Source organism: Thalassophryne amazonica, chromosome 5 (genome assembly GCF_902500255.1).
Source record: "Thalassophryne amazonica chromosome 5, fThaAma1.1, whole genome shotgun sequence".
Lineage (NCBI taxonomy): Eukaryota > Metazoa > Chordata > Actinopteri > Batrachoidiformes > Batrachoididae > Thalassophryne > Thalassophryne amazonica.
The window spans coordinates 128,232,779-128,250,824 of NC_047107.1; the positions used below are offsets into that span (position 1 = coordinate 128,232,779).

At 48.2% G+C, this 18,046-nt stretch overlaps 1 protein-coding gene across 1 annotated transcript in view; it reads right to left on the bottom strand.

Moving 5' to 3' along the window:
* The window catches only part of LOC117511314 (protein-lysine 6-oxidase), a 49,116-nt gene that overhangs the window by 12,859 nt on the left and 18,211 nt on the right, over nucleotides 1–18,046 (bottom strand). The window contains exons 4-6 of the mRNA XM_034171342.1: nucleotides 14,145–14,301; nucleotides 13,859–13,954; nucleotides 2,958–3,073 (exon numbers count right to left, since the gene is read on the bottom strand). Of these exons, the coding sequence (XP_034027233.1) occupies nucleotides 2,958–3,073; nucleotides 13,859–13,954; nucleotides 14,145–14,301 (369 nt within the window). The remainder of the gene's footprint in view (nucleotides 1–2,957; nucleotides 3,074–13,858; nucleotides 13,955–14,144; nucleotides 14,302–18,046) is intronic.

Genomic DNA, 18,046 nt, shown 5'->3' on the forward strand with positions numbered 1-18,046 from the left:
GAGCGCACCACGCCAGACCGCACTTTTTATTATTATTATGGTCACTGTTATGTATTAAATTCAGTTAGCCTTTGTACCGTGCTCTGCTTATTTCATACTGGGTCCTTCAAACGCTGGTCGGTTCTCCGAGCTGCGTCCGACACATAACAATCATATCCTTAAACCTAGTTACAGCGCTTTCTGAAAGACTTCTAGTGTAATGAAACTTATTCCCCACTGCTGGGTAGTCCAATAGAGTAAATGTAAATGTTATTAAGAAATGATCAGACAGAAGGGAGTTTTCAGGGAATACTGTTAAGTCTTCTATTTCCATACCATAAGTCAGAACAAGATCTAAGATATGATTAAAGTGGTGGGTGGACTCATTTACTTTTTCAGCAAAGCCAATAGAGTCTAATAACAGATTAAATGCAGTGTTGAGGCTGTCATTCTCAGCATCTGTGTGGATGTTAAAATCGCCCACTATAATTATCTTATCTGAGCTAAGCACTAAGTCAGACAAAAGGTCTGAAAATTCACAGAGAAACTCACAGTAACGACCAGGTGGACGATAGATAATAACAAATAAAACTGGTTTTTGGGACTTCCAATTTGGATGGACAAGACTAAGAGTCAAGCTTTCAAATGAATTAAAGCTCTGTCTGGGTTTTTGATTAATTAATAAGCTGGAATGGAAGATTGCTGCTAATCCTCCGCCCCGGCCCGTGCTACGAGCATTCTGACAGTTAGTGTGACTCGGGGGTGTTGACTCATTTAAACTAACATATTCATCCTGCTGTAACCAGGTTTCTGTAAGGCAGAATAAATCAATATGTTGATCAATTATTATATCATTTACCAACAGGGACTTAGAAGAGAGAGACCTAATGTTTAATAGACCACATTTAACTGTTTTAGTCTGTGGTGCAGTTGAAGGTGCTATATTATTTTTTCTTTTTGAATTTTTATGCTTAAATAGATTTTTGCTGGTTATTGGTAGTCTGGGAGCAGGCACCGTCTCTACGGGGATGGGGTAATGAGGGGATGGCAGGGGGAGAGAAGCTGCAGAGAGGTGTGTAAGACTACAACTCTGCTTCCTGGTCCCAACCCTGGATAGTCACGGTTTGGAGGATTTAAGGATATTGGCCAGATTTCTAGAAATGAGAGCTGCTCCATCCAAAGTGGGATGGATGCCGTCTCTCCTAACAAGACCAGGTTTTCCCCAGAAGCTTTGCCAATTATCTATGAAGCCCACCTCATTTTTTGGACACCACTCAGACAGCCAGCAATTCAAGGAGAACATGCGGCTAAACATGTCACTCCCGGTCTGATTGGGGAGGGGCCCAGAGAAAACTACAGAGTCCGACATTGTTTTTGCAAAGTTACACACCGATTTAATGTTAATTTTAGTGACCTCCGATTGGCGTAACCGGGTGTCATTACTGCCGACGTGAATTACAATCTTACCAAATTTACGCTTAGCCTTAGCCAGCAGTTTCAAATTTCCTTCAATGTCGCCTGCTCTGGCCCCCGGAAGACAATTGACTATGGTTGCTGGTGTCGCTAACTTCACATTTCGCAAAACAGAGTCGCCAATAACCAGAGTTTGATCCTCGGCGGGTGTGTCGCCGAGTGGGGAACAACGGTTAGAGATGTGAACGGGTTGGCGGTGTACACGGGGCTTCTGTTTAGGGCTACGCTTCCTCCTCACAGTCACCCAGTCAGCCTGCTTTCCCGGCTGCTCGGGATCTGCCAGGGGGTAACTAACGGCGGCTAAGCTACCTTGGTCCGCACCGACTACAGGGGCCTGGCTAGCTGTAGAATTTTCCACGGTGCGGAGCCGAGTCTCCAATTCGCCCAGCCTGGCCTCCAAAGCTACGAATAAGCTACACTTATTACAAGTACCGTTACTGCTAAAGGAGGCCGAGGAATAACTAAACATTTCACACCCAGAGCAGAAAAGTGCGGGAGAGACAGGAGAAGCCGCCATGCTAAATCGGCTAAGAGCTAGTAGCTGCGCTAAGCTAGCGGATTCCTAAAAACACGCAAAGTGAATAATGTGTAAATAATTTAGAGGTGATTCAGCAGAAGGAGTGCTTTAGTTAAGGCACGTAAAGATTACACTGGGAAACAAATCGTAATCTAGATAACTAGATCAATCTAACTGCGCAGATTAAACAGCTAACAGATACAGAAAAACACCGCTGTGCTCCGGAACAGGAAGTGATACACTACCGCAGTGAGAGCCAACCACCAGTAGGATCAAATCACAAAAGATGCACATGGTAATGTGCTAACAAACAAGGAGAGTGTGTTGAGAAGGTGGAGGGAATATTTTGAGGAGCTGATGAATGAAGAGAATGAGGGACAGAAAAGGCTGGATGATGTGGAGTAAATCAGGAAGTACAAGGGATAAGTAAAAATGAAGTGAGGGCTGCTATGAAAAGGATGAAGAGTGGAAACGCAGTTGGTCCAGATGACATTCGAGCGGAGGCATGGAAATCTTCAGGAGAGATGGCAGTAGAGTTTCTAACCAGATTGTTTAAGAAAATCTTGGAAAGTGAGAGGATGCCTGAGGAGCAGAGATGAAGTGTGCTGATTCCTATTTTTAAGAACAAGGGTAATGTGCACAGCTGCATGAACTACAGAGGCATAAAGTTGATCAGCCACAGAATGAAGTCATGGGAAAGAGTAGTTGAAACTGTGAGCAGTAATATGGTTTCATGCCGAGAAAGAGCACTACAGATGCAATGTTTGCTGTGAGAATACTGATGGAGAACTACAGATTGCTTGAGGTAGCAGATCTTGTGAGAACTGTGCTAACATGAAATTCAGAGTAATGCTCAACTGTTACTCTTGTTCACTAACTTGATTCAAACTGCATTAGCTTCAGTAAACTCGGCGCCCACCCAGGAGCTACAGACACCATGTTGGAGGACACATCACAATAAAATTAGCATGTCAAATAAGTGTCTCACGCTGTGGTGGTGCATCCAGAGATGTGAGCGGCGTTCCCGGTGTACTGGATGTCACAGCGAACCACGTTGTTGTTGAAGTTGGACTCTGGAACCTGTTTTCTGGGATTTACAGTCAACTGTTGAGAAAACACAACACAATATGCTTTATAAACCACACACAGATACACACACACATGCAGACACACGTAAAGACACACACAGACACACACTTGACTGCTGTGTGCTGTCATATGATATTTCTGTCAGCTCATATATATATTTTTTTTTTTGACTTTCGATTCTTCGATTATTAGACGGTATTGCTTAAATTTTCATTGTTACGCAGACGATACCCAGCTTTATCTATCCATGAAGCCAGAGGACACACACCAATTAGCTAAACTGCAGGATTGTCTTACAGACATAAAGACATGGATGACCTCTAATTTCCTGCTTTTAAACTCAGATAAAACTGAAGTTATTGTACTTGGCCCCACAAATCTTAGAAACATGGTGTCTAACCAGATCCTTATGTTGTGTGGGCCGCCAGAAGAGGAGGTACTGCTGGCCCACCACCAGAGGGCGCCCTGCCTGAAGTGCGGGCTTCAGGCACGAGAGGGCGCTGCCGCCATGGACAGCTGTCGCTCATTACCTCTTGACAGCTGTCACCCATCTACTCAACATCATCTCACTCCATAAAGACCAGACGTCATCTCCACCTCATTGCCGAGATATCATACTTCATTGGAGGTAATATCCTCAGCCGTTTTGTAATTGCAATATTTGTATATTGTGAGTGTTTGCAGGAGTACCAGTTCCTCCGTCGGTGGAAGCCGTGAGAGCGCTGAAGGCACTCTTTTCCCCTGAGGACTCTACAGAACTCTGCAAGTTATTGAGTCAGAGGTGGAGGTGGCATTCCCACCATTGTTGTTACTGGGTGTACACACACCCACACTTGACTGTCTTTGTTCTTCGCCAGCAGTACCAGATCCGACAGTCGCGGACGGTGATCACCTGGGAATTCGGGACTTGGCGGCTCCAGTATTCACCAGATTCTGGGGCGGCGGAAATCGTGTGGTTCCGGCTCTTCTTAGGACAGACGTCTTCTATCCTCGAGCCTGCCCACACGTCACCTTTGTGTATTGACTGTTATGATATTCTGAGATTGTCTGTATGTTCGTTGTGCACATTCACAACATTAAATTGTTATATTTTGGCTCATCTATTGACCGTTCATTTGCGCCCCCTGTTGTGGGTCCGTGTCACTACACTTTCCCAACAGGATATCTCGGCCAGCGTCATGGACTCCGAGGGGCGTCACCCGGCTGTTGAACGACCAATGGGAGAGCAGGGAGCGCAGGCGTCTGCAGGAGACGTGATTGGTGAGCTGCAGCACATTCTCACCGCCTTTACGGCTCGGTTGGATCAAATGACTGAGCAAAACATCCTCCTGAACCGCAGGGTGGAGGCTCTCTCCGCACAGATTGCGGCGAGCGCTCAGGGCGCTGCTGCAGCTCGTCCTCCTGCCGACCCTGTGCAGGATATAAATGTTCCAGTGGTGGTTCAACAACCCCTCCCACCATCCCCTGAAGCATACATAAGCCCTCCTGAGCCGTACGGAGGTTGTGTGTTCGCTCGTCTTCGCACAACGTCCCGTCATATACGCGTCAGATGCTAGTAAAATAGCTTATGTGATTGCTCTGCTTCGGGGTAAAGCACGCGCCTGGGCTACGGCGCTCTGGGAACAGAACTCACGGTTGTTGTCAGCATACACTGGGTTTGTGGGGGAGTTCAGAACAGTGTTTGATCACCCTAACAGAGGAGAGACCGCTTCAACCGTGCTGCTGTCAATGAGACAGGGACGCGAGAGCGCAGCCGCTTATGCAGTCAACTTCCGCATCGCGGCTGCGAGGTCCGGCTGGAATAACGTTGCGCTCCGCGCCGCCTTCATAAACGGACTGTCGTTGGTTCTGAAGGAGCAGCTGGTAGCTAAGGAGGAACCGCGGGATTTAGATGGGCTTATCGATCTCGTTATACGGTTAGACAATCGGTTGGAGGAACGCCGTCGGGAGCGAGGCGAAGGACGTGACCGGATACGCGCCGCCCCTCTCCCTTCCGGGTTCGAAAAGGGGCCGCCCTCCCCACGCTCCACAGCCGCAGCGCTTTGTGGGGCAATAGCTCCCCCTGCTGACGTTGTTAGGGAAACGCACAGGGCCAAAATGGGGAGGCTGATCCGTGGAGAGTGTTTTCTCTGCAGCTCAACTGAGCACACACAGAGAAACTGCCCCAAACGGCCAAAACGACAACACTCGCCCTTAGAGACTGGGCTAAGGGGGGGTCAAAACATTCAAGTGAGACACACACAAATTGCCACACGACTCCCAGTCACAATCCTGAGCGGGGATTTAACCCTTCAAGCCCGAGCACTGGTGGACACGGGGTCAGAAGGGAATCTGCTAGACAGCAGATGGGCAAGGGAGGTAGGGCTCCCTCTGGTGGCGCTTCCTTCACCGTTGCAGGTGCGGGCACTAGATGGCACCCTCCTCCCTTTACTCACACACAAGACACAACCAGTAACTCTGGTGGTGTCTGGAAACCACCGGGAGGAGATTGAGTTTTTTGTAACTCCTTCTACCTCCCGCGTGATTTTGGGCATCCCATGGATGTTGAAGCACAATCCCCGGATTGATTGGCCGTCTGGGGTGGTGGTTCAGTGGAGCGAAACCCGCCATGGGGGGTGTTTAGGATCCTCGGTTCCTCCCGGTTCACAGGCTAAGGAGGAGGTCAAAGTCCCTCCCAATCTGACGGCAGTGCCGGTTGAGTACCACGATCTTGCTGACGTCTTCAGTAAGGATCTGGCACTCACCCTTCCCCCGCACCGTCCGTACGATTGTGCCATTGATTTGGTTCCAGGCGCTGAGTTCCCGTCCAGCAGGCTGTACAACCTCTCACGACCTGAGCGCGAATCAATGGAGACCTACATCCGGGACTCATTAGCTGCCGGGCTGATCCGGAACTCCACCTCCCCGATGGGGGCAGGTTTCTTTTTTGTGGGCAAGAAAGATGGCAGACTTCGTCCATGTATTGATTACAGGGGGCTGAATGAGATTACGGTTCGCAACAGATACCCGTTGCCATTGTTAGATTCCGTGTTCACCCCCCTGCATGGAGCCAAAATCTTTACTAAGCTGGATCTTAGAAATGCGTATCACCTGGTTCGGATCCGGAAGGGAGACGAATGGAAGACAGCATTTAACACCCCATTAGGTCACTTTGAGTACCTGGTCATGCCGTTCGGCCTCACCAACGCCCCTGCGACGTTCCAAGCCTTGGTTAACGACGTCTTGCGGGACTTCCTGCACCGATTCGTCTTCGTATATCTGGACGATATTCTCATCTTTTCTCCGGATCCTGAGACCCATGTCCAGCATGTACGTCAGGTCCTGCAGCGGTTGTTAGAGAACTGACTGTTTGTGAAGGGCGAGAAGTGCGAGTTTCACCGCACGTCTTTGTCCTTCCTGGGGTTTATCATCTCCTCTAACTCCGTCGCCCCTGATCCGGCCAAGGTTGCGGCGGTGAGAGATTGGCCCCAACCAACAAGCCGTAGGAAGCTGCAACAGTTCCTCGGCTTCGCTAATTTCTATAGGAGGTTCATTAAGGGCTACAGTCAGGTAGTTAGCCCCCTGACAGCCCTGACCTCTCCAGAAGTCCCCTTCACCTGGTCGGATCGGTGTGAAGCCGCGTTCAAGGAGTTGAAACGACGGTTCTCTACTGCACCAGTTTTGGTGCAGCCCGACCCTAGCCGCCAGTTCATGGTTGAAGTGGACGCCTCTGACTCAGGGATAGGAGCCGTGCTGTCCCAGAGCGGAGAGACCGATAAGGTTCTTCACCCGTGTGCCTACTTTTCACGCAGGTTGACCCCGGCTGAACGGAACTATGACGTCGGCAATCGAGAACTCCTTGCGATGAAAGAGGCTCTTGAGGAGTGGAGACACCTGTTGGAGGGAGTGTCTGTGCCATTCACGGTTTTCACTGACCATCGGAACCTGGAGTATATCAGGACCGCCAAGCGGCTGAACCCCAAGCAAGCCCGCTGGTCACTGTTTTTCGGGCGTTTTGACTTCCGGATCACCTATCGCCCCAGGACCAAGAACCAGAGGTCAGATGCCTTGTCCCGGGTACACGAAGAGGAGGTCAAAACTGCACTGTCGGATCCACCGGAGCCCATCCTGCCTGAGTCCACTATCGTGGCCACCCTCACCTGGGACGTGGAGAAGACCGTCCGGGAGGCCCTGGCATGGAGCCCGGACCCAGGAACAGGTCCGAAGAACCGTCTGTACGTCCCACCAGAGGCCAGAGCTGCAGTCTTGGACTTCTGTCACGGTTCCAAGCTCTCCTGTCATCCAGGGGTGCGAAGGACCGTGGCAGTTGTCCGGCAGCGCTTCTGGTGGGCGTCTATGGAGGCAGACGTCCGGGAATATATCCAGGCCTGCACCACCTGTGCCAGGGGCAAGGCAGTACACACAAAGGCCCAAGGACTCCTCCAGCCGCTGCCGGTGCCTCATCGCCCCTGGTCCCACATCGGCCTGGATTTCGTCACGGACCTCCCGCCGTCCCAGGGCAACACCACCATCTTCACGATAGTGGACCGTTTCTCCAAGGCGGCCCACTTCGTGGCCCTCCCGAAGCTCCCAACAGCCCAGGAGACAGCAGACCTCCTGGTCCACCACGTTGTCCGTCTGCATGGGATACCCTCCGACATCGTCTCAGATCGTGGTCCCCAGTTCTCCTCACACGTCTGGAGGAGCTTCTGCAGGGAACTGGGGGCCACCGTGAGCCTCTCGTCCGGGTACCATCCACAGACGAACGGACAGGCAGAGCGGGTCAACCAGGAACTGGAACAGACCCTCCGCTGCGTCACATCCGCGCACCCGACGGCCTGGAGTAACCATCTGGCCTGGATCGAGTATGCGCATAACAGCCAGGTGTCTTCTGCCACCGGCCTCTCCCCATTTGAGGTGTGTTTGGGGTATCAGCCCCCGTTGTTTCCCATGGTGGAGGGAGAGGTCGGTGTGCCCTCGGTCCAGGCCCACCTGCGGAAGTGCCGTCGGGTGTGGCGCTCCGCCCGCTCTGCCTTGTTGAAGGCCCGGACGAGGGCGAAGACCCATGCAGACCGCCGGCGATCCCCAGCCCGTGCTTACCAGCCCGGGCAGGAGGTGTGGCTTTCCACGAAGGACATCCCCCTCCAGGTGGACTCCCCGAAACTCCAGGACAGGTACATTGGCCCCTTCAGAATCCTCAAAGTCCTCAGTCCTGCCGCAGTGAAGCTCCAACTCCCGGCTTCACTGCGGATCCATCCGGTTTTCCACGTGTCACGTGTCAAACCTCATCACACCTCACCCCTCTGTGCTCCCGGACCGGCGCCCCCTCCTGCTCGGATCATCGACGGGGGGCCGGCTTGGACGGTGCGCCGGCTCCTGGACGTCCGTCGGATGGGTCGGGGGTTCCAATATCTGGTAGACTGGGAGGGGTATGGACCCGAAGAACGCTCCTGGGTGAAGAGGAGCTTCATCCTGGATTCGGCCCTCCTGGCCGACTTCTACCGCCGACACCTCGACAAACCTGGTCGGGCGCCAGGAGGCGCCCGTTGAGGGGGGGGTCCTGTTGTGTGGGCCGCCAGAAGAGGAGGTACTGCTGGCCCACCACCAGAGGGCGCCCTGCCTGAAGTGCGGGCTTCAGGCACGAGAGGGCCCTGCCGCCATGGACACAGCCGGGGGTGACAGCTGTCGCTCATTACCTCTTGACAGCCGTCACCCATCTACTCAACATCATCTCACTCCATAAAGACCAGACGTCATCTCCACCTCGTTGCCGAGATATCATACTTCATTGGAGGTAATATCCTCAGCCGTTTTGTAATTGCAATATTTGTATATTGTGAGTGTTTGCAGGAGTACCAGTTCCTCCGTCGGTGGAAGCTGTGAGAGCGCTGAAGGCACTCTTTTCCCCTGAGGACTCTACAGAACTCTGCAAGTTATTGAGTGAGAGGTGGAGGTGGCATTCCCACCATTGTTGTTACTGGGTGTACACACACCCACACTTGACTGTCTTTGTTCTTCTCCAGCAGTACCAGATCCGACAGTCGGGGACGGTGATCACCTGGGAATTTGGGACTTGGCGGCTCCAGTATTCACCAGGTTCTGGGGCGGCGGAAATCGTGTGGTTCCGGCTCTTCTTAGGACCGACGTCTTCTATCCTCGAGCCTGCCCACACGTCACCTTTGTGTATTGACTGTTATGATATTCTGAGATTGTCTGTATGTTCGTTGTGCACATTCACAACATTAAATTGTTATATTTTGGCTCATCTATTGACCGTTCATTTGCGCCCCCTGTTGTGGGTCCGTGTCACTACACTTTCCCAACACCTTACTCTGGATGGCATTACCCTGACCTCTAGTAATACTGTGAGAAATCTTGGAGTCATTTTTGATCAGGATATGTCATTCAAAGCGCATATTAAACAAATATGTAGGACTGCTTTTTTGCATTTACGCAATATCTCTAAAATCAGAAAGGTCTTGTCTCAGAGTGATGCTGAAAAACTAATTCATGCATTTATTTCCTCTAGGCTGGACTATTGTAATTCATTATTATCAGGTTGTCCTAAAAGTTCCCTAAAAAGCCTTCAGTTAATTCAAAATGCTGCAGCTAGAGTACTGACGGGGACTAGAAGGAGAGAGCATATCTCACCCATATTGGCCTCTCTTCATTGGCTTCCTGTTAATTCTAGAATAGAATTTAAAATTCTTCTTCTTACTTATAAGGTTTTGAATAATCAGGTCCCATCTTATCTTAGGGACCTCGTAGTACCATATCACCCCAATAGAGCGCTTCGCTCTCAGACTGCAGGCTTACTTGTAGTTCCTAGGGTTTGTAAGAGTAGAATGGGAGGCAGAGCCTTCAGCTTTCAGGCTCCTCTCCTGTGGAACCAGCTCCCAATTCAGATCAGGGAGACAGACACCCTCTCTACTTTTAAGATTAGGCTTAAAACTTTCCTTTTTGCTAAAGCTTATAGTTAGGGCTGGATCAGGTGACCCTGAACCATCCCTTAGTTATGCTGCTATAGACGTAGACTGCTGGGGGGTTCCCATGATGCACTGTTTCTTTCTCTTTTTGCTCTGTATGCACCACTCTGCATTTAATCATTAGTGATCGATCTCTGCTCCCCTCCACAGCATGTCTTTTTCCTGGTTCTCTCCCTCAGCCCCAACCAGTCCCAGCAGAAGACTGCCCCTCCCTGAGCCTGGTTCTGCTGGAGGTTTCTTCCTGTTAAAAGGGAGTTTTTCCTTCCCACTGTAGCCAAGTGCTTGCTCACAGGGGGTCGTTTTGACCGTTGGGGTTTTACATAATTATTGTATGGCCTTGCCTTACAATATAAAGCGCCTTGGGGCAACTGTTTGTTGTGATTTGGCGCTATATAAAAAAATTGATTGATTGATTGATTCTCCACAGAGTTCATGTCCTCGTTGTCTGCTCTCTGATCTGTTTATGACAATAACTTTTAAAACAGTTTCACCTGCTCAATTATTCACACACTCTGCACTTTCATTTTATTTACTTGTTTTTTTAATGAAAAATCCTTCAGGTCCTGGTTGTTACGCTCATGAAACACATTCACTCAAAAATAATGAAATAAATAAATATTTATTCCTACAACTACTAAGACTTATATGTTGTAATATCATGTAACATTTCCATCATTTGGATAACAAACATTTAACATAAATAAACCAGTAAACGTGAACTGTATCTGTCAGTCAAACAGAAATGAAAGAGGAAAGAATGAGATTCATGTTGTAACACTAAGAAACCCTCTGTGTTATAACTACATAATAACCAGGGATCATACATCAATTCTGTTCATTTAAAATTTAAGAGGACCAGTTTAGCAAATCCTCCTCCTCACCGCAGCAGATCATCCGTCTCCATCTCACCCTGTCCTCTGTATCTTCCTCTGTCTCACCAACCACCTGCATGTCCTCCCTCAGCACATCCATAAACCTCCTCTCAACACATAGGCCGGCCCGGTACATAAAACATATATATGAAAGCAAAACACGAGGGAAAAGGAGAAGAAAAAAAACCCTCATAGCCGCTGCATTACACAGCGGCAATGAGGAAAAAAAATCCCCATCAGCACAGAAAAACAATAATCACAGAGACAAAACAAGGACACAGGACGACAACCGAGATTTGAAAGGACCAGTTTATCAGAACACTCCGGAGGCAGCCTGTTCGGCGCCGTCAACGGCCTTGTCCGACAGTCCTGGAGGGGGGAGGGAACAGCCCTGCGCAGTCTGAGAAGTCCTGGACAGTTCTAACACAGTTCACGTCAGAGCTGGAGAAGCTGAGGGGAGGTGGGAAGACCAGGGAGGGAGGCTTAAGTGTTGATCTTCTGAGGAGGTTTTTATCACAGCGACCTTGAAGTGCAGCTGTATTTGGGGAAGCCAAATGAATAGCCAGATTAACAGACGCCTGAAAGATTCCACAGTTCTGAGAACAGAGTGGCTCTCAATGCATCTGAATGTAGAATGTGGTCTTCACAGATGGTCATAGCGGGTTTCCAGGGCTGCGATCTTGCTCGAGATGTTTTCCAACGCGCGGTTAACCCCCGCCGACTGCGCAGCCACTGCCTTCCCAATCGAATCAATCATATAGGGCAGCCTGGAAGGACCAATCAAAGCTGCTTCCACTTTCTTGATTTTCCGGTAAACCAGCAGAGTGCCCGCACCACACATCAGAAAGCCGGTCACCACCAAGCCGAATATGTACACATCTTCGACGTCCTCCACAGAAAGCATGTAAAGGCACATGACCTGCCATCTCCTCCACGAGTCCATCATGTAACCCATCACATGCGTCTCAGCAGGACAGGTCGGGTCCTCCGCTCCCGAATGTCTTGTAGAAAAAATGGTGTCAATTGCGTTCAGAGACCACTTTAACAGATCCATTTTTGTCGTTTCCAGAAGAGCAAAGCTGCAGCCTCACAGACAACACACCACAGAAGCAGGAAAGATAAGGAGGGAGGGAGAAGAGAAAAGTGCGTCCATCTCGGTCGAGTGCAAGCTGGCAAAAAAAAAAAAAAACCTGGGCATTTTCCAGTCCGTGGGCCATATCCGGTCCTTTGGCTGACTCAGACTGGCCTGGAAATGAAAGAATACCTGCAAATACCTGGAAATTAAAGAATAAAATATTTACTATTCTATCAACTTAAGTGTTACAGGTGACTTTTGTCCACGTCCTAAGCTGCTTGTGGCTGTGTGCGCGTGTCCTCTAGAGTATAGCAGAGTCTGGCACAAAGCCTGGCAAAGCGCATTCGCGTGATCCATGGGGACCTATCCTTGGGGACAGCGACAGACATGGTGGACAGAGCCAGAGACAGGTTGGTATTATTCCCACTTTCGGTCCTGTGATCGTGAATGTTTCATTTTCACACTCATGCACTCTTGGTGTGCAGGCTTTTTGGTGATGGGAAAGGTGCAGATCATTCATCCACCTTTTCCAGACCATTTGTGACTTTTTGACTTTTTCTCCTTCATTCTGCTGTCGTCATGTGACCAGGCCTTTATGACTGAACTAAAACTGCCTTACTTTCATTTTGAAGCCTGTTTTTTTTATTATTATTATTTGTTCTCAGAAATGATTCATCCAATCAATGTGCACCGCTCCTCAAAAATGTCAGCTCATGCCACAAAGAGAGAGGTGGATGCTGAATGCAGAATTTTGATGAATTTGAATAAATGCAGGCTCAGGTCGTCTCTCACTGATGACCATCTGTCTGCTTCACATCTCCACCTCAGATATTCAGCCTGACTTTGATACACTTGTTAAAGATCAACAGAGACCAGATTTCTCTCACTGAACAAGAAAAAAGAACCGAAAAACAAACTTTACAATGACAAATGATGTGATGTCTTCAGAAAGCTAAGAACCTCCTTGTTTCAACAGTAAGTTTCAGTTTCAACAGTATTAAACTCAAAATGCATTCTGGGGTCAATGTGACTGAAAATGATCACAAATGTAATGAGTCAGAAATGTTTCACATTTTATTTACTATTGTCTTGGAAAATTTGACTGAATAAATTACATTTTTGTGAGGTAACCTGTTTTTCATTGCCTAATCAGAACATCTAACAGTTTGTCAAAACAATGCTATTTACTGTTTTTTACATAGAATAAAATTATTATTGTGCAGACTTGAGTTTAGCCTTTTGACCCTCCACAATATTTTCTGTTTCTTATTTGGCCCTTTGCAAAAAATAATTGCCCACCCCTGCTCCAGAGCACATCTCCACCTCTCCAGGCACGTAATTGTAATATAATAATAATAATAATAATAATAATAATAATGTTATTTCAAACACACAAATGAGTCCATTAAAATATTTTAAAAATAAATGGATAAGTACATGAAAATGTGCAAATATATATATAAAAACAATAAAACAGACATAAAAAATATGTATGGTCTATTATTATTATTTTCATATTATTATTTGTTAAAACTAACATGGAAAAAATTATCAAATAAACTGTCGATGACAATACGTGCTATTTTTATTTTGCATAATTTTACAGTTTTATTGTTGTCTGTTGTGTGTTTGTTTTTGTCTGTCTGGGACAAACAAATTACTGTCTCACAGGCAAACGTGTTGTCTGTGTCAAACAAGTAGACTCAAAGTTTATTGCTTTTGTCTTTTCTTTTTTTGACTGACACACACACACACACACACACACACACACACACACACACACACACACACACACACACATTGAGCAAGCGTTTTATGTTGTTGTTGTTGGTGGTTTACTTTTTTGTTTGGGTTCTGTGTGTGTGTGTGTGTGTGTATTGTTTGTGACCTTAAGGATGTATTTTCCAGGCGCGACGTCGGTGATGTCGATCCACTGACAGTCGATGTCAGCGTTGTAGGTGTCATAACAACCTGGACTCAGACCCTGGACATACAAAAACAACAACAAACACAAACGGTAAATCACTGTGCGCAGAAATGTCCAGGAGGGACGTCACAGGACGTCAACACTCCAAAGGTGGACGTCTGTACAGAGTCTGCAGCCTCAGAGTGTGTTGCTGTTTATATGTGTGTGTGTGTGTGTGTGTGTGTGTGTGTGTGTGTGTGTGTTTGACCTGGGTGTGCGAGGTGCAGGCGAAGCGGCGGTAGTAGCTCGGGTCACATGACGTGTCCTCCAGACAGAAACTGGCCTTGTGACCTTCAGCCACGGGCTGCTGAGAGTTCGTGTGCAGCAGCTCGTACGTGCTGAACTCGTCCATGCTGTGGAAGTGTCTGAGAGAAAAAACAACATATTGTTTACAGCACGTAAACAAAACCGTCCTGTGCACCGGCAACATTTCCTGTATATTTGTTTTGTGAATTGTTCTGTAATTTATGTCTGTATCATGGCCCAAGCAGAGGGTCACCCCTTTGAGTCTGGTCTGCTTGAGGTTTCTTCCTCAGAGGGAGTTTTTCCTTACCACTGTTACTCTGAGGTAACTCTATTGTGATTTGGCGCTATATAAATGAAAATAAATTGAAAAATTGAAATTGAAGCACGGACAAACATAAACAACACATGCAAACATTGACACAAACAACAAACACAAATAGTAAACACAAACAGTAAACATGAACAACAAAAACAAAGATGCCTGCACACTGGCCTGGGAACTCCTGAGGCGTTCCCAGGCCAGTGTGCAGATATAATCTCTCCACCTAGTCGGGGGTCTTCCCTGGGGTCTCCTCCTAGATGGACGTGCCTGGAACACCACCCTAGGGAGGCGCCCAGGAGGCATCCTTACCAGATGCCCGAACCACCTCAGCTGACTCCTTTCAACATGAAGGAGCAGCGGCTTTACTCCAAGCTCCCCACGGATGACCAAACTTCTCACCCTATCTCTAAGTGAGACACCAGCCACCCTCCTAAGGAAGCCCATTTTGGCCACTTGTACCTGCAATCTAGTTTTTTTGGTCATGACCCAACCCTCATGACCATAGGTGAGAGTAGGAACGAAGACTGACCAGTAGATCGAGAGCTTTGCCTTTTGGCTCAGCTCCCTTTTCGTCACAACAGTACGTAAGAGCGAATGCAACACCGCCCCTGCTGCACCGATTCTCCAGCCAATCTCACACTCCATTGTTCCCTCACTCATGAACAAGACCCCAAGGTACTTGAACTCCTTCACTTGGGGAACGACCTTATTCCCTATTCAGAGAAGGCAATCCATTGTTTTCCTTCTGAGAACCATGGCTTCAGATTTGGAGGTGCTGATCCTCATCCCAGCCACTTCACACTCAGCTGTGAACTGATCCACTGAGTGTTGGAGGTCACAGGCTGATGAAGCCAACGGGACCACATCATCTGCAAATGCAGTGATGATCTGGAAACACTCCTCCACCCGACTACACCTCGATATCTTGTCCATGAATATCACAAACAGGATTGGTGACAAGGTGCAGCCCTGGCGGAGGCCAACCCCCACCGGAAATGTGTCTGACTTACTGTCGAGCACCCAAACACAGCTCTCACTTTGTTAGTACAGAGATTGGATGGCCCTGAGAAGGGGCTCTCTCACCCCATACTCTCGCAGCATTTCCCACAGTATCTCATGGGGTACCAGATCATATGCCTTCTCCAAGTCCACAAAACACATGTAGACTGGATGGGCATACTCCCAGGCCCCCTCCAGGATCCTTGTGAGAGTGAAGAGCTGGTCGGTTGTTCCACGACCAGGACAGAACCCGTATTGTTCCTCTTCAATCAGAGGTTCAACTATCGGCCGAACCCTCTTTTCCAGCACCCTGGAGTAGACTTTACTAGGGAGGCTGGGTAGTGTGATGCCCCTTTAATTGGCACAGCGTCTGATGCAGACGGAAAAGTGCAATATAAAAATCTCCTTTTTAAATATGGGGACCACCACCCCAGTTTACCACTCATTAGGCACTGTCCCAGACCTAAACACAATGTTGAAGAGACATCTCATCGAAGACAGTCCCTGAGCCTTCAGCATTTCTGGACAGATCTCATCAACCCCCGGGGCTTTGCCACTGCAGAGTTGTTTGACTACCTCAGTGACTTCCACCAGGGAAATTGATGAAAATCCTCCACCAGCTTACAGCTCTGCCTCTCTTATAGAGGGCGCTCTGGTCTGATGCAAGAGTTCCTCAAAGTGTTCCTTCCAGCGCTGGATTACATTCTCAGTTGAGGTCAACAGATTCCCATCCTTACTGTATGGACAGCTTGGATGATTCCCTGATTTCCCCTTCTGAGGTGCCTCATGGTCTGTCAGAAGCACCTTGGTGCCAACCAAAAGTCCTTCTCCATGGTTACTCTGAACTCCTCCCATAACTGCTGGTTTGCTTCCCCCACAGCAGAGGCTGCAGCCTTTCGGGCCTGTTGGTATCATGTAACTGCCTCCAGGGTCCTCAGAGATAACATGTCCCAGAAGGACTCCTTCAGTTGGACGGCTTCCCTGACTACCAGTGTCCACCACGGTGTTTGAGGGTTGCCGCCACTTGAGGCACTGAAGACCCTTGGGCCACAGCTCCCCACTGCAGCTTCAGCAATGGAAGCTTTGAACATTGCCCATTCTGGTTCAATGCCCCCAACCTCCACAGGGATGCGAGAAAAGCTCCACCAGAGGTGTGAGTTGAAGATCTGTTGGAGAGTGGGCTCCTCCAAACACTCCCAGTTCACCCACACTATTCATTTGGGCTTACCAGGTCTGTCCAAAGTCCTCCCCCACCCTCTGATCCAACTCACCACCCGATGGTGATCAGTTAAGAGCTCTGCCCCTCTCTTCACCCGAGTGTCCAGAACATACAGCCTCAGATCAGATGATACGATGTGATCACAAAATCGATCATCGACCTTCGGCTTAGGGTGCTGTGGTACCATGTACACTTACAATCCCAATTCCAATGAAGTTGGGACGTTGTGTAAAATTGTAAAGAAAAACAGAATACAATGATTTGCAAATCCTCTTCAACCTATATTCAATTGAATACACCACAAAGACAAGATATTTAATGTTCAAACTGATAAACTTTATTGTTTTTGTTCAAATATTTGCTCATTTTGAAATGGATGCCTGCAACACGTTTCAAAAAAGCTGGGACAGTGGTATGTTTACCATTGTGTTACATCACCTTTCCTTCTACCAACACTCAATAAGCATTTGGGAACTGAGGACACTAATTGTTGAAACTTTGTAGGTGGAATTCTTTCCCATTCTTGCTTGATGTACGACTTCAGTTGTTCAACAGTCCGGGGTCTCCGTTGTCGTATTTTGCGCTTCATAATGCATCACACATTTTCAATGGGTGACAGGTCTGGACTGCAGGCAGGTCAGTCTAGTACCCGCACTCTTTTACTATGAAGCCACGCTGTTGTAACACGTGCAGAATGTGGCTTGGCATTGTCTTGCTGAAATAAGCAGGGACATCCCTGAAAAAGACGTTGCTTGGATGACAGCATGTGTTGCTCCAAAACCTGGATGTACCTTTCAGCATTAATGGTGCCATCACAGATGTGTAAGTTGCCCATGCCATGGGCACTAACACACCCCCATACCATCAGAGAAGGCTGCAGCGTTTCTGGATGTTGTTGATGTATAGCTTTCACTTTGCATGGTCAAGTTTTAACTTGCACTTGTAGATGTAGCGACGAACTGTGTTAACTGACAATGGTTTTCTGAAGTGCTCCTGAGCCCACGCGGTAAGATCCTTTACACAATGATGTTGGTTTTTAATGCAGTGCGGCCTGAGGGATCAAAGGTCACGGGCATTCAATGCTGGTTTTCGGCCTTGCTGCGTATGTGTAGAAAGTTCTTCAGATTCTCTGAATCTTCTGATTATAATAGGGACTGTAGATGATGGAATGCCTAAATTCCTTGCAATTGAACATTGAGAAACATTGTTCTTAAACTGTTGGACTATTTTTTCACATTCACAAAGTGGTGATCCTCGTCCCATCTTTACTTATGAATGGCTGAGCCTTTTGGGGATGCTTCTTTCCCAGACAGCAAATAGATCT